At 37.2% G+C, this 20,073-nt stretch overlaps 4 protein-coding genes across 6 annotated transcripts; all 4 read right to left on the bottom strand.

Annotated features, from left to right (window-relative positions):
* Positions 1–207: 207 nt before the first annotated feature.
* On the bottom strand, positions 208–1,754 carry LOC103340342 (uncharacterized). The gene has a single exon (XM_089043123.1). The coding sequence runs from the start codon at positions 1,339–1,341 to the stop codon at positions 349–351; it is 993 nt and encodes a 330-aa protein (XP_088899249.1). The 5' UTR covers positions 1,342–1,754; the 3' UTR covers positions 208–348.
* A 2,255-nt stretch (positions 1,755–4,009) lies between these two features.
* Positions 4,010–5,698, bottom strand: PSAT (phosphoserine aminotransferase). The gene has a single exon (XM_008243745.3). It carries the CDS (start codon positions 5,560–5,562, stop codon positions 4,264–4,266), a length of 1,299 nt encoding a protein of 432 aa, XP_008241967.2. The 5' UTR covers positions 5,563–5,698; the 3' UTR covers positions 4,010–4,263.
* A 334-nt stretch (positions 5,699–6,032) lies between these two features.
* Positions 6,033–9,603, bottom strand: LOC103340336 (G2/mitotic-specific cyclin-2). Its single transcript, XM_008243736.2, has 11 exons — positions 9,322–9,603; positions 9,059–9,194; positions 8,912–8,968; positions 8,624–8,669; positions 8,366–8,533; positions 8,143–8,268; positions 7,480–7,569; positions 7,128–7,349; positions 6,906–7,004; positions 6,635–6,813; positions 6,033–6,503 (listed from the first exon to the last, which is right to left on the bottom strand). The coding sequence occupies exons 1-11, from the start codon at positions 9,374–9,376 to the stop codon at positions 6,359–6,361; spliced, it is 1,323 nt and encodes a 440-aa protein (XP_008241958.2). The 5' UTR covers positions 9,377–9,603; the 3' UTR covers positions 6,033–6,358.
* A 1,530-nt stretch (positions 9,604–11,133) lies between these two features.
* Positions 11,134–15,855, bottom strand: LOC103340431 (Polynucleotide adenylyltransferase family protein). 3 transcript variants are annotated; one of them, XM_016795981.2, is made up of 15 exons: positions 15,694–15,855; positions 15,523–15,604; positions 15,339–15,449; positions 15,052–15,149; positions 14,868–14,951; positions 14,586–14,719; positions 14,379–14,451; positions 14,232–14,277; positions 14,031–14,140; positions 13,833–13,940; positions 13,681–13,743; positions 13,423–13,484; positions 12,774–13,086; positions 11,421–12,299; positions 11,134–11,337 (listed from the first exon to the last, which is right to left on the bottom strand). In XM_016795981.2, the coding sequence occupies exons 1-14, from the start codon at positions 15,763–15,765 to the stop codon at positions 11,448–11,450; spliced, it is 2,208 nt and encodes a 735-aa protein (XP_016651467.2). In that variant the 5' UTR covers positions 15,766–15,855; the 3' UTR covers positions 11,134–11,337; positions 11,421–11,447. The 3 variants fall into 3 exon arrangements, with proteins under 3 accessions (XP_016651467.2, XP_088899182.1, XP_088899183.1); XM_089043056.1 differs by having other exon boundaries at positions 11,134–12,299; XM_089043057.1 differs by having other exon boundaries at positions 11,134–12,299; positions 14,895–14,951.
* Between the last annotated feature and the right edge of the window lie 4,218 nt (positions 15,856–20,073).

Here is a 20,073-nt window from a genome sequence, read left to right as displayed (position 1 = left end):
GGATGATGATGGTCCCTTTTTTTGAATGAATATTCAGTCTCCCTAAGCGCGATATTACAAATTTTATTTGACTAAAAAAGTAGCAGACAGGATATTTGAGTATTCATTGCCCAAAGATTATTCTACTTGGATCCATCGAAATAAGGCCTTTGGGTATTCATTAACTAGAAGCAGAGAGGTTTTAACTTGATATGAAAGAAGAATAAATGCAAGAAGAGACAAGAATATTCATTAAACTAGAATGCACATTTTCAATTTCAATTTAGTACTACAGCTACAGGACAGAAGCTACGCTACAGACAGACTTTATCACCTCAGTTCACCACTCTTGGTCGTGTTCACAGACGTCTAGTTTTGCTTTCTCCACCTAAAACGTCTTAGCCAAGAAGGTAAAAGCTTGTGGTCTTCGTCGGAGAAGGCATTCATAGAATCCAAAATTCCTACCCCGTTGGAATTGGTAGCATGAATTGTATTCCCACTGACGACATAGCCGCCGTTGACGACATAGCTGCCGCCTGTGCCGTTGGAGGCCTGTGAGGGGATCAGTTGAGGAAGTTGAGGAACAGGAACAGGGGGTGACTTGCTTAGCAGATATTCATGAATCTCATCAATTAACTTCTGACGTTCAGAAGTGCCATATTTTGGGGCGGCTGCACGAGATTTGATGGCGAGATCAAGCCTTTCTTCCTTATTGTATTCTACTGAACCCAATTCACCATCTGGGTAGGTGGGCATTTCATCGATAAGTGCATCTAAAGCATCTCGCACCCTCCATGATGGCTGCCAATCATCCAGTCGCCTTATCCTGATCTTGTTGTGGGTTTTGAAGCGACCATTTTCCGTCAAAAGCGTGAATGAAGGAGGCTTCGATGGGTACTCCTTCGGAAACTGGATGCGCCCATGATAAATCCCACCATCGAATTCAGTTCCACTAGCGCCTCTGATTCCAAATTGCCATTCATATGGGTTCCGTTCGAGCATGCGGCAGGCAAAATCGTCGGAGGGATTGGATATAATCTCTAAATACTCCTCTCCAAGCCGCCCCCCCACCCCAACGACAGAAGGGGTCCTAAAAACGAATTCCTTTTGATTTTGTCCGATCTGCGTCGATCCGACTCGATCGGAGGGTTTGGATTCAATCCCACGAATCCGCTTCATCGCCGGGTAGCGATCCAATTCCATTTGATTTTGTTCGATCTGCGTCGATCCGACTCGATCGTCGGAGGGTTTGGTTTCAATCTCACTATACTCCTCTAGAATCCGCTTCATCGCTGGGTAGCGATCCAATTCCATTTGATTTTGTTCGATCTTCGTCGATCCGCCTTGATCCACCACCACCATCTCTTCCGGTTAACAAAACTTTAAATAAATACTTCTCAAAATACGAGGAAAGAGAGCCGGCGGTGTTTGATTATTCTCAAAGGAAAGAGCAGGCAGTGTTTATTTTCACAGGTCTTGTCATGCAGAGTAAATATGCATATCTTGTTGCTATTTCTTCAGAGAAAATTCAAAAGCTTGGATGGATTTGAAGTTCAAGGCTCTCACTACTTACAGTGACAGAGAAGAAGAGGAAAGCTGTAACTGTTTGAGAGTTGGACAGAATTAGTCTAGAGATGTCTATCTGGCTGAGAAAGAACTGAACAAGGGAAATCGAGCATGAGGCGAAAGGGTAGAGAGTGCAAGAAAGTCAAGTCGAGAAGCGGAGAATGCAGAATAGGAGAGTGCGACGCGCAAAGAGACGAAAGCGTGAGAAATTTTAGGGTTAGAGATGTAGCGTCGTTTTATACAGGGACATTTTGGAAAAAGCAAAAGGATAGGTTAGGGCTCGTCAATGGGCTGGGCTTTCTAAGATGCACTGGGCCGGGCATGGGCTTCTTGATATAACCAAGGTGATATTTTTTTGGGAGTTTCACTAAAACACCCAAAATGGAGGTTGAAATTATAAAAAAAACCTAAGCACTATTTAAACATATAAACACACTCAAAACCCATCATTACACATACTCAAAACCCATTTATAAACACATCCAAAAAGTTGACTTTGGGATTGATTTTGGGTGTGTTTCTATGTTTAAATAGTGCTTAGGTTTTTTTTATAAATACATGTCTAGGATTGGGTTTATTTATAAATTTGTATATTTTTTTTTCTGTCTCCTCTCTCTGTTTTTCTATGTAATCCCTCATCTTGATTACTACTATTCTGTAGGTCAGTTCTGATCAGTGGCGGAGCCAGGAATCAAACACAAGGGGTCTTAGTGTAAAAGTCCCAAAAAAAAATTTAGGATGGAATCAACATATATATTCTACATATGCAAAAAAATGAAAATAAAAACTCACATTGTTACTAGAAATTAGTGCGATAAACATTCTAAGAATTTCATACTTCACTTACGCACTAAACACATAAACTTGAGACATCATTTTATTCGAGATCACATAGAAAAGGGAGGGAGGAGAGAGGAGATTATGTAGTTACCCTAAATTCCTTAATTAAACTGTTGCTTAAGTTTTATTTTTAAAAAAAAATTAGAATGGCATGCATAGGCTGAGGCGCAAGAGTGGCAGAAATTGCAGCTTCGGATAGATATTAAAGTGTAAACTTTGTTATTACTGGGGGCAAGAACGCTTTGTGATGGTCCTGAGGCCAATAGATAGCAATTTGCCATTTTGCTTTGACTTCAATTATAGTGTCTCACAGGCGGACCCATAATTTTTTTAGCGGAGGTGCAATACTGACTAAGTATGAAAAATGGTTTTTCGGAATAATCATTTTCTCAAGATAATTTTTGGCGGCTTTTATTCTCTACACATCAAATAAGAAAACTTGATTTTAGTATGAAGTATATATTGACTTAATGAGCCATCATTTTTAGCCTAAATCATATTTTGCACTAAAACCGAATTTTCATATTTTGTTTTGGTGAGAATTTGATTTTCTAGTATTTTTATTTGAATCCAAATGGGGGGTACTTCCTTATTTACATTGTAAACTTAAGTAAATTGAGTAATATAAAAATAAATAAAAGTAAAATGACAAAGACATTTACTTAAATGTTGAAAATGGAAATAAGGACAGATTGGAGAAAGCAGTAACAAAAGAAAATTGGTGGAAAATTGGGGGTTTTGGAATGGAGGAATCGGATTTGTGGAGAAGGAGAGGCTGGAGGATACGTTGGTCATTATCTTTTTTCTTTAGACCTGGCCCAAAACGACGTCGTTTTGGCCAGGTGATTTAAAATTCCCTGGGCCAAAACGACGTCGTTTTGCCCAGGTTGGTTTTTAAAAAAAGACGCGCGCCAGCCAGCCTCCTTCTTCTTCAACCTTTCAGCGAACTCTTCCTTCTTCTTTCAGGCATTTCGTCAACCACGTGGTGTGCAGCTCCAAGAGGTCGCACCAGCAGCTCCAAGGGACCTCTAAGCTTATTTTCATGGCTTCCAAGAGGTCGTGCGACCCCATTGACCCCACTGTGGCTCTGCCTCTGGTTCTGATACATGTTTTTTGTTTCAACTCAGGAGGAAATTGAGGAGCTGGAGTGAGAATCGGCTGCATAGCCAACAGGTATCAAGAAGCCTAGATTTTGCACATTTTAGCCAACAATTGGTTGATTTCAGTTTGGAAATTCCTTTTGGAAGTCGTCGTAAATTATAAATGTGTATGAATTGAGCATATCCGAAATTGAAATTACTGATGTACTGGCAAAGGTGACTGATATTTGACGTAAAGCCTCAGCAGGCAGCTGGTTGTGTCTTTGACTCTATTACTCTTGTTCGCGTTGCCATTGAAGTGATGAGTTCCATGGTTGTGAATCAATTTCTGAGTTGGGGGACCATCCATTTTCCATTTCACCATCTGGTGGTTTGCAGGCAGATGATGATGATGATGGGTCCTTTTTTTCAATAAACATTCAGTCTCCCTACATACGATGTTGCAAATTTTTTTTGACTAAACAAGTATCAGACAGGATATCAAAATAAGCCCTTGATTGCATCAAGAAGTAGAGAGGTTTAACTTGATATCAAAGAAGATCCCAGAATTGAATTATTCATTACTCTCAGCTTATGACAACAAAGTTTTAAACAGAGGATATTGGCCTAAATTCCTAAACTTGTTAGGGCATTAACTTCATCCCACACGACAAGAATTTCATAAACAAATGCAGACAAACTTCTTGCTGTTGTCCACTCGCATTCAACAACAAAAATATAGCAAACACAACAAACCAAAGATGCTAACAACTCTACCAGTAATATATGCTACTAAATCTTAAGCATGCTTTGCCTGGAAATCCTTCATGAAAGCAACCAACTTCTCAACCCCAGCTAAAGGCATGGCATTATAAATTGAAGCCCTCATCCCTCCCACTGACCTATGCCCCTTGAGCTGAACCATCTTCTCCTTAGCTGCCTCCTTCACAAACTCAGCTTCCAACTCTGACTTCTCAAGCGTGAAGGGCACATTCATCAATGACCTCACAGACTTCTCAACTGGGCACCTGTAAAACCCTTTGCTCTCATCAATGGCGTTGTACAAAAGATCAGCCTTCCTCTTGTTCTTATTCTCAATCTCACCCAAACCACCCTGCTCCAGCAAGTCCTCAAACACCAACCCACACATGTAAATACCATAGCATGGTGGTGTGTTGTACAGAGACTTGTTCTCATCATGAATCTTGAAGTCCAGCATCACAGGTGTGATCTCTTGAGCATTGCCAATCAGATCCTTCCTGATGATCACAACGGTCACTCCGGATGGGCCCACGTTTTTCTGAGCCCCAGCATAGATGATCCCAAACTTGGACACATCCACCGGCTTGGAGCAGAAATTTGAGGACATATCCGCAATCAAGAGGCCATTTTTGGGAGTTGGGTAGGTCTTGAACTCGACCCCATGGATGGTTTCATTGGCGCATATATGCAAATACTTGGCGTCTGGGCTCTGCTCCAATTCTTCAAAAGCTGGGATCTTTGTGTACTTCTCGGACTTGCCGGACCAGATCACCTTGGGCTGAGAATACTTCTGGGCCTCCTTGAAGGCCTTGTCGCCCCACGACCCAGTAACCACGTAATCAACTTTATCGTCGGGTTTGCAGAGATTTAGAGGTATGGCGGCGAACTGGGTGGTGGCGCCGCCTTGGAGGAACAACACGGAATATTCCGGTGGGATATTCAAAAGGGTTCGGAGGTCCGCCTCCGCCTTCTGGATTATAGAGAGGAACTCTTTGCCTCTGTGGCTCATTTCCATGACGCTCATCCCAGATCCGCGCCAGTTGTAGAGCTCTGATTGGGCCTTCAAGAGGACGTTCTCGGGTAGATTGGCGGGTCCGGCGGCGAAGTTGAAGACCCGATCTTGGGACTGGGGCTGGGCCGGTGGGCGATCCTGGATGTGGGTCGTGGTGGCTGAGCATTTGACGGAGATGGCCTTGTTGGGGTTTTGGGTGGTGGTGGTGGTGGTGAGACGAGTGGAGGTCATGGGGATGGTGGTGAAAGGTATTTTGGGGTTTTTGAGGAATTGGGTATTTGGGTTTTGGAGGAGGAGAGAGTGAGGTGAGGTTGCCATTGCCATGGTGGAGCTGTTGCTTCAGAGCAAGCGAAAGAGAAAGAAGAAAGAGAGAGAGTGAGAAGAGGGCAGAGGGGTTTGGTGGCAAAGATCTGAATCATGTTAGGGGTATTTATAATTTAATATTTAGTGGGATGGTAAAATTGGATATTCGAAATAGGTTATGATATACTGCCAAGCAAAGGCCATATATTAATTAACATGTATTATATTTGATAGTTTCGAATTTTGATATGTGGGGGTTGGTGGAAAGGTTAAAAACTTGAAATTAGCAAAAATATTGTTGTTTTGAGGAAACGACGTCGTTGCCAAGTATTTATCTTTGTGCGCTTTTGGTGTCTTCTTCTGGTGGGGGGCCTACATTTAAGTCAGAGGAAGTTCAGTTGTGGAAGACACAAACAACTTGCCGCACAAGAACTTCTTTCCCAATGATAACAAAGAAAAATTGGTATTTTGCTCTATAATAAATAGAAAAATTGAGAAAATGAAGTCATTTCATTTGTATCATCGCATTATTTATTCTCCAAGAAGGAACAACAATGGAAGTAAAGTTCAAAGTAAAAAATTTTAAATGAAAAATGAGTATGTTCAATTAGAACATACAACCATGGCTGTCAATCAAGCTAACACTTGAGGCTGCAAAGCTTAGAAATCTAGAAAACCCAATTTCCCCAGGTGCAACCACAGTTGCTGCTGAATTATTATGTGCAATTCTTCTTCTTTCTTCTTCTGCTTCTTCTTCTTCCCCACCCAATGAAACCCAATTACAAAGTCATATGTAATGTTAGTAGTATATGCTCTGTCATAGTTGAGTCTGTATGAGAAACTGTGCTGGTTCCGAATTTGCGGTGAAGCCAAACTTGGATGTACAATACTTCCTATGTACCCCTGTGAGTCTCCCTGTTGGTGCCTTCTGGTGGAAGCCAACCATCAAACTTGAGCATTCTCTGTTAACACAATTCAAGAAATTACTACACTCATTAGTAAATTCTTCATGTAAATATTAGTTGTCAAGAAATTACTTAATAGTAAAAAATCTTCTCATGTAATGCTCAAATTTAGGGAAGGAAGAACTCACAAAAGCTGATCTTCTGAGTAGCTTGTGTGCCACTCACAGGTTCTACTCCACTGCTTGAACCCATAAAGAGTAGCTTGAGCAGTATAGACTGCAGCAGCAGCTAATAAAGATGGTGGAAACTTAAGCATCTCATACTCCACCAGAGAAAGCTCTATCAAGAAGAAGGATAGCAGTTCAAGCTGTTTTGAGGTCATTGAAAAAAATTAATTAGAATCCCATTAATGCGCAAAACTAATTGATTGATATTAGTCTTAGATGAAGCACAGCTTACCTTCTTGTCAGATTGAGCAGCCTTGAGGAACCTTTTCATGAAAACATACGGCGTCGGAACTGACATGTTAAATTGCAATGTATTAAGCATCAAGTTCTCCTGCAGGTAAGAAATGCAAGGAAAGAGAATTTCAGTTAGACCTATTGCTTAGAGAAGTAACTTTATTTTCAAAGTATCAAAAACCATTATGGATAGTCAACCAAATAAAGATAAACGAATTACCATTTCCAGGACTTCCTTCCTTGTGTAAGCCTTATCCGATATAAGGATTAAATCCCCAACAACTGGAACAGAAACTTCCTCATATTTGCATGCTAAAAGCATGGCGACCAGACCAACCAACTGAAGCTTCTTTCTTACGACTGTTTGCTTGGATAAAAATCTATCTATAAGATTCACAGTAAGAAACAACGTCTCCTTCAGGAGTTCAAACTTGTCGTGCACCTGTTGATTCCAATAAGCAGATTAATCATTTACGAACGAGGTTGATTAAAACAATATGCATTGCCGATTAATGCACCAGAACCCACTTGCCATTTTAGGCATATTGAGTCGGTAGGAAAGGATAGTATACCTCAATAAGCCAGTCAATTAGTATAGCCCTCATCTTCTCATTGATGTCAAATTGTTGTTCCAGATAGTTAGGTGGGACACAGCTAAAACCCTGCACATATGAGTGTTGGTTAGTTGTCATGTCACACTTGGTTTGAATTTGATGTTTTCCTACTCAACTTCATAGAGCAGATCAATAGTTTTTTGCTGAAAGAGGAAAAAAATCAATTTCAGCTGAGAAGTAAGTGACAAAATTGTGCAAGCGTCTTACAGAAAAGCTTTTCATGTCAACTAAGAATGCAAGCCAACCAATTTTAAATAAAGTTTTAGCTCAAACATAAATGCTTCCCCCATATGTAGATATTGCTATTCTCTCATGACCTTAAAAAGAAATCCAAAACAGATTTACTTGTAATTCCAGATATGCAATTGAAAATGCGGCAGCTAGGTTAGCATATTAGTATAAGCACATAACAAGCCTTAGCATAAGCGTAGCGCTCTTTCGCGCGAATTGGGTGAGTTTAAAAAATATACTTTTAAGGTGACATTCAAGTCATGTTTATTGTGTAATTTGTAGAATTGATTTCTATGAATGTTTGAAAATGAATTGACAGTAAGGCTAATTTTTCAACCACAGATTGTTGCTAACTTTTCAACCACATTGGGAAAAAAAAGAGCAACTTACCTCCATTCTCCTATAGTAAGCGTAAAGATCCTCAACATATTCTACAACTGCAAGTGGATTCTTCAAATCGCAGCCATCAATGTCCACAATCGGCTCTTCCACAATATCCTCCATCTCAATCTCCTTCTAAAAGATTTAATTTTTAATTGAATCAGTAAATTGGGTTTGCCAATAAATAAACAGAGTCCAAAACTTGACAAGTTTTCCAGAAAGAAAGAAGTACCGTATCATCTGCTTCATCCGGTACTGTTTCTGCTTGTTCTAAAAACATGGGCTCCGGTTGGTCAGCCTGGTCTTCAGGTGACTCGCATTCCTCGTCTATGAATATACAATCTCCAAAACCAGTTGAGTTAATGGCTGATGTGTTTGGTAGCTCGGGCAACTTTGTTTCCTGCTTATATAAATCACACCAACCATCAATATAAGGTAAAACAGATAAATAGAGTTATAAATCAAATCATAGGAGGGATAATGGTACTACCTTCGCACAATGCTGCTGAGTGCTTTCAATTTGTGCAGCGAACTTCCTATAGAAAAATGCAAATCAAAATCACATTCTGATGAAAATGAAGATTAGCAATTTCACATTGGTGTCTCATCTCATCTCATTTTGTCTTGAGATTTGAACAAACAAAAATGATAATGTCTCAGTTGAAGCATGAAAGATCTGAGATCAAAATTTGAATTTCATTCTTTTTTCCCCCCAACATTCTCTTGACAACCCAAAAATGGAAAAGAAAAGTGAAAAACAAAAGGGTCAAATTCTAACCTTGTAATTGGTCTATGAGCTGGATCCGCCTGCTTCTTTTCATAGAATTCAAGTTTTCTGGGTAGAGAAAAAAAAAATCAATTCAAAAAAACAAAGGCTGTCCTAAAGATGAAGAATTCAAAGGTGAGCGCAAACAAGGAAAATTACTCTGGGAGGGCTCTCTTGTTAACAACACAGGGGTATCCTTGAGCTGCCACTAAACTTTCATTAATGACTCCTAAGGCCCTCCTGGTGTGCCTAACCTGCTGTTGCCCAAGCTTAACGGTACCCACATTTAGTCCTCCTACATTTTAATCCAAAAATAAAAATAAAGAACCAAAAAAAGTCAGAATCTTTGGCTTTTACATCCATCTCCATCCTTAAATCTCACAAATCTAATGCCAAGAGTGTGCAAAATCAACCCCATTCACCTTGCATAGTTGTTGGTCTGACCAAATTAGAACGGTTCTCATCAGAAATAACCATTTTTGCTGTTAATGATGGTTATCTGAAAGGAACAATCAATAAAAATCAAACCAAAGTGAGCAGAGGCTTTGAAGAACTCAGTCACCCCCTATAGTTTACCCCAAGAGAGCATCTAAGACTGAGAGAGCCCACAAATACAGGTACTGGTAGAAATAAAAGTGACAGAAACTGTGGGTATTTGTCTGAAGGGAGAGTGACCTAAAAGCCCTTCACTTTTTTCAAATACAACGGCTAGTGAAATCTGGCCGTTGGATCATACGGATTGAGATGACTTTCTATGTGTGCCTCCGTCCTAACAACGGTCACCTAGTTGGCATGTGGTGCGGTCTTATGGGATTTCAAATTAAACCAAATTTTATGTCTCAGAGTGAGGGAGGGAGAGAGGGAGAGAGAGTTTTTTACCTTTCTTATTTTATGATATCCAATGATTGGGGGTTGGTCGGTAGAAGACAATGCTTTTTCGTTACGCTACCTCCAGCCACAGAACAATCATATGCGCTCCAGCCCACCGGCGCCTTCTTTTTTTCTTCTTTGTTTATGAAAATTTTAAAAGTAAATAATCCTATTTACCTAATTAGGATGGTTATATTTAGTAGATTAGTAAGGTCTGAATGATTTAGCATCTGACCAATTTGTGTACCTTCTTATTTGTCGAAAGATTTTGAACTTAATATTTAAATTAAGAATCCGACTCTCATAATCTCCTTTTCAAATTGTGTATAAAAGGAATTTTCTTATATTTAACCGTAAATTGAAATGGTTAAACGTAATACTACTTCTGCTAATACGATTGCTTCATGTGATGCAGAGTTATATATCATGAAGACTGTTATTTAAGTTATAAGAACATTCTCGCGCTAATGAGTGGGAAGAATTTGAAGAACCGTTGATAAGATTTGGTAGAGCGGGAAGGACCATTGGAACACCGAGAAGAATTTATAAAAGCATTAACGAATTTGTTGTTTCATTTATTTGATATATTAACATAATGGTGAGTTGGCCAACCAAGTTATTATTTTCCTTTTTTGAATAAAAGCAAAACCATGTTCAATGAAATGGAGTGGTGAGTGTTGCATGCAAAACACCAAATTTATTGCAATGACTTATTGAGTTAGGTGTGAAGGACCTATCATAGCAGCTTTTTGTGGCACAATAAATACTTTCCATAAGTATCTAATAAGTAAAATAGGGAAATTAGTTAACAAGATGACATATAAGTAGACTAGAATTGAAAATTCCTATTTGGATGGATTTTTTTTAAAATTTAGATTCAACAATGTAGTAGAAATTGATTCACTAGATTTTAGAAATTTTATTAGATTAACCAAAGTCGTGCATACCCGTTCCCGAAAAATATTTAAGCCACTCAAAAGTTGGACAAACAATATAAAAGGAAAAAGAAAGAGTAAATCTATTTCTGTTAGATACACAAAATATTACAAATGATAGGATAAAAATTGTATTTTGAATTTTCCTCGTGATGTAATTTATTAATATAATCTCCCTGTCATTTGAAAAAATAAAAAATAAAGTTGACATGAAAAACAAAACTAAAATTAAACAAGAACAGAGAAAGTACATTTCGTCTGAGCATAAAAAAGAAAAAGAAAAGAGAAAAGTACGTTCGCGAATTCAGGCCCACTCCATTGCTCTGCTCTGGGCTATAACCAAACAAATCAAGGAGAAAGAGAGTCTAAAACACCCCTTTAATAAGAAAACATACTCTACTCAGCGCGCCACTCACACTTATTCAAAAGTTAAGAAAAAATTATGAAATAGATACAAAATTTGTGATACAATTATGCTCCTTAATCAAAGATCAGTATTAACTACGGCTAATCAAAATTGTTAAACCAAAGAATGAAGAGAAAAAGAGGGCAGACGGCATAATGATACAATGAGCAAAACCTCGAGGTAGTTTTGAGGGTATTTCCCCCAGCTCCTAGGATTTTATGATATACCTGCAGACAAAAATGGAAGAATTATTCGTGCCAATTGTGCGCATATGAGAAAGAGGATAGAGGGGGGAGGTACAAAAACACACATGTCATTTTGTTAGTTACGGAAAATATTATCTCTTAAAGAGACTAGATAGTCGAGGTAGACCGCCTTTCTTGTTGTCTGCTACTTGTTTGCGTTTCTGAATCTCCTCACTGCTGACGACACTAGGTAACGGAGGTAGACTGCCTTTCCCCTTGTCTGTTACTTGTCTGTCTTCCACAATCTCCTCACTGATCACTTTCTGTGTTTTCTTCTGAAACATGTTTTTCAGCTTAATGGTATCCTCCTGACTTGAATTATGCTTCTTAACTTTGTTTAATTGCTGTTTGGTAGCCATATCAGGTGGCATACATTCCTGCAGCTTCTCTATCGTCTTCAAGTGCATCTTCTTCTCTCCCTTATTCTGGAACTTCTCATCCTCAGAAAGCTCCAGAGTTTTCTTAATCCCCTCCTCTTCCGGTAACTGACATTTTCTCTTCTCCAACATATTTCCCAGAACTGCAATTAACTCTCTCTGAGGTGCTTGACACAATTCAACGACCTCTTGTTTAACGATAGCTGTATCTTGCTTGAACAGATTGCATTTCTGTTCTTTCAACTTCAGTTTCTTGGACATCTCTTGTTTTACTTCAGGGGTATCTGGTATAAGGCTACGTTTTCTACCCTTATTGTAATTTTTAACGTTCTCCTGCAGCAGGTGGTAGTCCAACTCCTGAACAACTTCCTTCCCTTGCAAAATCCCACTGTTCATGGTTTCTAAAATAACTTTTCCAATAACAAACCTAACCTCACTCAAATAGCCTTTCCCAAGTAAGTGGTAATCAATCTGAAAACTCTTCCTTCCTTTATTGTAAGATTTGATGTTCACCAGCCCTTTAAAAATTTCAGCAACCTCTTCAGCCATTTTCTTTGGTACAAATACCTAAAGCATCAAATAAGTTTTACTCGTATTAGGGACATATTATAAAACATAAAAGCACACCAACCAAAGAAAATCTACATACAAGCACTCCAACGAACATTTTAAGAAGAACCACTACAAGGGTTATCTCCTGGGATGGCATTTGACAGAAACAGCACATAGTAGGCCATTAAAAGAGTCAGATAAGGAGAAACTAGCAAAAACTATCATTTAGTCTATAGTCCAACAATTTGTGACTTTGTCCTTTGAGAAAAAATCAAGGCACGCTAAGATAAAAGGTAACAAAAGTGCAGATAAAATCATTCTGCACCGTGATTGAATATTAATGCTATATGTGATAACAACACCATTTAAGGGTGGGATCAGCAAACTGCAGATAAGTGACATGAGAGGCACTACATAACATACTTCTTTTTCTTTTTGTTCTGCTCCAAGTTACAGCTTAGGAATTGAATATCAATTAGATGTACTTACCAACCCAGAGCATGGGAAAAGAGGATATCTGGACATTGATTCAATAAGACTCTCTGTTGCAGTTAAAGTGGAAATAGAATCTAGCACAAAAGAAGCTAACTGGGAAACTTCTTTTGCAAGTTCTTTGTCTGATTTAAATTCAGATGAGCATAAGATCTCAGGTACATAATTAACGATCCCTTCAGCATTGTCTCTGGAAAATTTAACACCATCTTCCCATTCTTCATGATACAGGACAGAAGCAAAAGTCAACACTACAAGAGCATCTTGTGGGTTATTGACTAGTGCAAGGTGAAATGCCAACAGTCCGACCCTGTAATAAACACAAGTAATCAGCAGTGACATCTACAGTACACATAAAAACCCAAAGTTTGTACCAAATGCTGAATTCCAATTTTAGGAGTAATGAACAGGCAAAACTAGCTTAGGAAGTGTCAAGTCCTGGAAATCTTGTACCACAAACCTCACTTGAAATCATTTCCATAAGTTGATTGCCAACATAAATGGGAGCAAAACTGTTAATTCCTAAATTCAAAATTTTAAACTAGTCCCCGGGAACAAGTTTATAAACTAAACAAATAAAATGAACTTTCCATGATGTGTTAAATACTATAAATTAACAGAAACAAACAATAAACAATTATCTCACCATAAAGTGGATTCAGAAGGTCGATCACAGCTAAGCACTTTATCCAAACTAGAGAAAAGCTTCTGTTGAAAAAGAAAAGAACAATCAAAGTCTAACTAAATTTCAGTTCTGGGTATACATTAATTTGGCTCAACACGGAAAAAAAAAATAGTCATACACTAGAGACCTATACTTTCTTGTCTTTCATAATCTCCTAAGATTTCCAGGAATTATGGATTTCCTTTTTTTTTCGGTTACAGCTGAAGAAACTTTGCTTACCGTCAACATCGTGGAACTCTGAGCAGTTTTCATATTTTTGCTCTGCTGATCAAAGTATGCTGCCTGCAATGCTAACAATCTATCATATATGCAACTAATGACTAAGAAATTATTTCATAATAAGGCAATTCAGGAACTGTGAAAACACGTACATGAAAGGGAAGTAGAATTTTGAGTAGATCGAATCTCCATAGCAAACAGAATGATGGCTCAGCAGCTCCATAAGAGAGCATATAGTTCAACTCCATCATTATTCTGGACTGAATTGAAAATGAATGTCAGTTTAAACAATTGGAAAAGGAGAAAGGTACAGCAAATAAACTTAAACAAATACAGTCCTTCAGAGGTACCTTATCCAACTTTAAAATGGATGAAGAAAGCCGATGCATCGCAGTCTCAGTTTCTTTTGATATTGACAAACTCAGACGAGCAGCAATTCTTAAACCCCGCAAGATTCGTGCTGCATGCATATGATCCCGTTATTTTAATCCAATACAATCATTCAGCTGTTGCATCCAAATGGTGTCAAAGTTTGCATAAAAAACACCTACCGCAATCCTCTTCAAATGACAACTTGGCAGAGCCTAACGTCCGTAGCTAAGTCCATGTCACCCAGCAATAACTCATCTTAATAAACTTCAATTGATATATTGGTAAGAAATGAAGTCTACTATTAACAAATGGAAATTGAGAGATACCTTTAAGGACCTCAAGTCCGCCATTCCATTGGCATAATCATAGATCTTATTTGCAAAAGGATCAAAGAATAAACTGCTTGCACAATTCACAATGTCTCCTGAAGTTAGATGGCATTGAACTTACACAGTTCAAATGAATCAAGAGTGTTTAAAATTGCTAGCATGCCGTCATATATGGTAAATTGAAAAATGAAAGAACGGAGATACCTGTTAATAGTGAAGTCCCGATGCATGCTGTTTCTCCAACGGATGAAATCTTTCTTATCACAGCCAGGTGGCCTACAAGGGGAATCAGCTTCCTTTTTTCCAGCATGTTTTGCCACCGTTTCAAAACTGGACACCTGTTACAGGAATCAGATGAAGAACAAAAGAACATCAAGATAGGATACTAAATGCAAGAGGTGCATGCTATTTGAACTAGTTTAAGACATCTCAAAAAAGAAAAGTCATGCCAACAAGATAATATAATTACAAAATTCACCAACCAACCTCAATGACAGAACCTTTAACACGCACCCTGCATATAGGGAATCGTCGTCCAACAATTTCTGCACGATAAAATTGCTTCTTGATCTGTAAAAGCGTTAAACAACAGAAAAGCCTGAATTTCATCCGCAAATTATCACAACCTAACGGAGTTGAGAAGAAAACTTGAAAGACAATGTTACAAAACCTGTTTAAGATTAGCTGTAGTGATCACATCGAAGTCTTTAGGTATTCTTTTGAGGATCAAATCTCTGACACATCCACCCACTAAGTAGGCTTCAAACCCTGCATGCATAAAAAGATAAGCAAACCATCCAACTCCAGCCTAAGAGAATAACGTCTTTAGCTGAATAATTTGCACCAATCCTTGAACTGGGGAAGAACACATAAGTTCTTAACTTTATACAAATACAAAGCAACATCAACACACATACATATAATGGCAATGAAGGCAAAAGTAGAACGAAATGTTACCTTCACTCTGAAGAATTTTTAAGACAATCCAAGAGGGTTGCGAAACCATGGAGGGTTTTATCCCAAGGTTCCTCGAATCCAACTTTTTCCATTTTGACATATCAATGCAGCCTACCAATTCACAAATGTACACAATGCAATTAACGTTTCTTTCAAAGAAATGTACAGAGTTTAATGAATATACCTTTGTCAGGAACCGAGTCTGGCACCATTTTAGTGTGAAATTGAGCTTGCAATCCTCCTTCAGACAATGCATGGACGAGTCTCTGCGCATTGAGAAACCATTGTCACCCACGTGTTCGACAAAATGCCTGAACGAAAACAGAAGCTCAGGGAAGTAGAGAAAAAGAGAGACCTGTTGTTTTATTAGGGCTCTGAGGCGAGATAACAGGCAATTATTGGAGCCTCCAGGGGATATTATCGCCATCGGAAGATGAATATCATGGCGCGCTTTCTGGTACCTTTTGATTATGTGTCACAAGCAAATTTTCCTGCCCGTGAGAATTTGTGCTTCACTACAATCGTTGTCTTTCTTATAAACCTAGTTTAATTGCACAAACACCCCTGAAGTTTAGATGATTTACACATGCCATGTCAATTGAAAACCAAATTTCTAATGGCAGTTTTATCTTTACGTTTTTTTGTCTGGACTTTTCAACTTTTATATGGCACATAATTAGGATCACACACCATACCATGACAAATTAGTCAATAACTTAGGTTAGGAAAAAAATTGTTACAAACTTTGGGTTATGTAGCATTGTTCAAACTCACTAATTTTCTAAAGGACGTAAATTAAAATAGAGATTCATGATATTGACTCATGCATTGATCCTATATAACATTGTTCAAAGTCATCAATTTTTTAAACAACTTGGATTGAAGTCGGGACATGAGGTCTCCAACTCATGCACTAACTCCGTTTTAATTTTTAATTTTTTTAAGTTTAGTTTATTTTTTCAATTGCAAGAGGCATATAACTCAAATAGTTTAGAGCATTGAAAGATAGAACCCATTAGAAGCATCTTCCCAATGTTTGGATCCAATGGTAGTGTGCAAAGATGGTGACCTGCCATGTAAGATTTGTCAGTCAACTACCATAGCTGATATTCAGTAGAGACTTGCATAACTTACATGCCAAGACGAGTAAGCTCCTCTATGTCATCTAAAGCTCCAATCGTTTTGAGAAGTTCGATTGCATTTTGAGCAGCAAGAGGATCTGATGGCTGAAGTGCTTTAGCCAAAAAAGACCCAACAGCTCCAAGCTGCAAACTTTTGATGTGGAGGCATAGCTCTTGCAAAGGTGTTCGGAGAATTTCAGGTAACTGCTGTTGGAGCATTGCATCATGGATCATTTTTGGACATAGTCTGTAACAAAATCCAGGCTGCACACGGCCAGCACGCTCAAGCCTCTGGAATCATCACCAAAGCAATAAAATTTAATAAAATGTTTATTTTGACAAACCATAAAGGGAGCGAGCTTGGTAGAGTCTCAACAAGTTTGACATACAGGTAAAACCTTGAATTGGGTTACTTCTGGTAGTAAATTATGCCTCATGTGCTGAAGCCTTTGAAATCCATGATGGTAATAGACAAGCCAACTTGTTTAAAGCATCATAACTGGTTTCTTTTGCCCTTCCACAGTCTATGACATACACAACATCATCTATGGTGATACTACTCTCTGCTATGTTTGTAGCCAGCACAATTTAGGTATGTATTTTTCAACAATACATTCGTGTTCTATACACGTCTCACATTTTCTTTAAAAAGCAAACATATAATAGTCGTATTGTACATGTACGAATGTATTTCTAATGTTCTATACACGCATTTTTTACAAAATTTTCAGTAACACACACAAATTCACGTATTATATAAAAATTCTCACATATTATTGAACAAGAATAACATATGGTATAAAAATTATATTAAAACATCAAATAGTGGAATATTAATATCTACTTTGGATATGTTGCAAATTAATATTCATAGGGAACAAACCAATGCAACTAGGAGGGTCCTTTTTTATTATTAATTTTTTAATTAAATCGTATAGCCGTGCGGCGATACTACGATTTTTTTAATAATTAAAATAGTACAGCCGGGCGGCTATACCTATGTTTGACACGTGACTTTTAACGATAGAGGTTCTTCTAAACAAAGGAGTACCGCCACACGGCTATACTCAATTTTGAATTTTTAAATTAAAAATAGTATAGCCGCACGTCTATACTCAGATTTGAATTTTATAAAAAAAAATATATGTCTTGACACGTGGGGCATAATAGCTGGGGATCCTTTTTTATATTAAAAATAGTATACCCGCGTAGTTTTGAATTTTTTAGAAAAGACATGTCTTGACACGTGGCGCCAAATTGTTGGGGTCCTTTTTTATATTAAAAATTAGTATAGCCGCATGGCTATACGCAGTTTTGAATTTTTTTTACCAGAGATATGTGTTGACACGTGGCTCCTAATGGTTGGGGGAATTTTTTATATTAAAAAATAGTATAGCCGACCGGCTATACGCCTAATTTTTTAATATAAAAACACGCACATGGCATATGTGCCACGTATATTATTTTCGTTTTAATTTTTTTTCAAAAAAGGTGTATAGCCGGCCAGCTATTTTTAAAGACAATTAGGGAAAAACTGCGTATAGCCGTGCGGCTAGACTTTCCAAAAAGTATGTATATTATTTTTATTCAATAGTATGTGAGAATTATTTGTATAATATGTGAATTTTGTGTGTCTTATTGAAATTGTTGTAAAAATTAGGTGTATTAAAGATGAAAAATATGTGCATACGTATATAATACATTATTAAACTCGAAGGTTCTAGAATTTTTATACGGGTAATATCTTTAGGAATGTAAAAAATGAAAAAGGGACAATAGATGCTTGAGTAATGGCCTAATAGTTATGGATAGGGCACTTGGCCTATGGAGAAATTTAATTAGGACACCCAAACGATTTCACAAAAGACTTAGTAAAATAGAAATTAATTATTTTGTTGACCTTTTCCATAATTTTTTTAATACTAATTGATAATTAAACTATAATTACTAATTAAAGTGATTAAAAAAGGCTTAGATGTTACTCAATTACATGTATTAAATTAAACTGAGGGAAAAACTGAGTATAGCCGTGCGGCTATACTATTTCTTTTTGAAAAAATAGAAAAGAATCTAGTATATCCGGGTGGCTGTACTATTTATATACGTATATAGCGACACGCACAGGGCATATGCGCCACGTATACTATTTTCATCTTAAATTTTTTTCAAAAGACAATTAGGGAAAAATTAAGTATAGTCGTGCGCCTATACGTTCCAAAAAGTATGTATATTATTTTGATTCAATAGTATGGGAGAATTATTTGTATAATACGTAAATTTTGTGTGTCTTATTGAAATTGTTGTAAAAATTAGGTGCATTAAAGATGAGAAATACGTGCGTACGTATATAGTACATTATTAAATGCGAAGGTGTTAGAATCTTTATACGAGTAATATCTCTAGAAAAGTAAAAAATGAAAAAAGGACAACACATGCTTGAGTAATGGCCTAATAGTAATGGATGTGGCTCTTGGGCTAGGGAGAAATTTAATTAGGACACCCAAACGATTTCACAAAAGACTTAGTAAAATAGAAATTCATTATTTTGTGGACTTTTTCATATATTTTTTTTACTAATTGATAATTAAACTATAATTACTAATTAAAGTGATTAAAAAGGCTTAGATGTTACTTAATTACATGTATTAAATTGAAGAAGTAGGCCAAAAAACAAAAGTAAAGAAAAGCTGAGGGAAAAACTGAGTATAGCCGTGCGGCTATACTATTTCTTTTTGAAAAAATAGAAAATGAATCTAGTATAGCCGAGCGGCTATACTATTCTTAAAGATAATTTGGGAAAAACTGCGTATAGCCGTGCGGCTATACTATTTCTTTTTAAAAAATAGAAAATGAATCTAGTATAGCCGAGCGGCTATACTATTTTTAAAGATAATTTGGGAAAAACTGCATATCGCCGTTCGGCTATACTTTTAAAAAGTATGTATATTATTTTTATTCAACAGTATGTGAGAATTATTTGTATAATACGTGAATTTTGTGTGTCTTATTGAAATTGTTGTAAAAATTAGGTGTATTAAAGATGAGAAATACATGTGTACGTGTATAATACATTATTAAACGCGAAGGTGCTAGAATCTTTATACAGGTAATATCTCTAGAAAAGTAAAAAATTAAAAAAGGGACAATAGATGCTCGAGTAATTGCCTAATAGTTATGGATAGGGCACTTGGGCTATGGAGAAATTTAATTAGGACACCCAAACGATTTCATAAAAGACTTAGTAAAATAGAAATTAATTATTTTGTTGACCTTTTCCATAAATTTTTTTTTTACTAATTGATAATTAAACTATAATTACTAATTAAAGTGATTCAAAAAGGCTTAGATGTTACTTAATTACATGTATTAAAGAAGTAGGCCAAACAACAAAAGGAAAGAAAAACTGAGGGAAAAACTGAGTATAGCCGGGTGGCGATACTATTTATATACATATATGAAGACACGCACGGGGCATATGCGCCACGTATACTATTTTCGTTTTAAATTATTTTCAAAAAAAGTGTATAGCCAGCCGGCTATACTATTTTTAAGACAATTAGGGAAAAACTGAGTATAGCCGCGCGGCTATACGTTCTTAAAAGTATGTATATTAT

Source organism: Prunus mume, linkage group LG8 (genome assembly GCF_029339155.1).
Source record: "Prunus mume cultivar Tortuosa linkage group LG8, ASM2933915v1, whole genome shotgun sequence".
In the NCBI taxonomy this organism is placed as follows: Eukaryota; Viridiplantae; Streptophyta; class Magnoliopsida; order Rosales; family Rosaceae; genus Prunus; species Prunus mume.
Note: the sequence above shows the minus strand (reverse complement) of the source record. Positions and strands in the feature narration are given on the sequence as shown.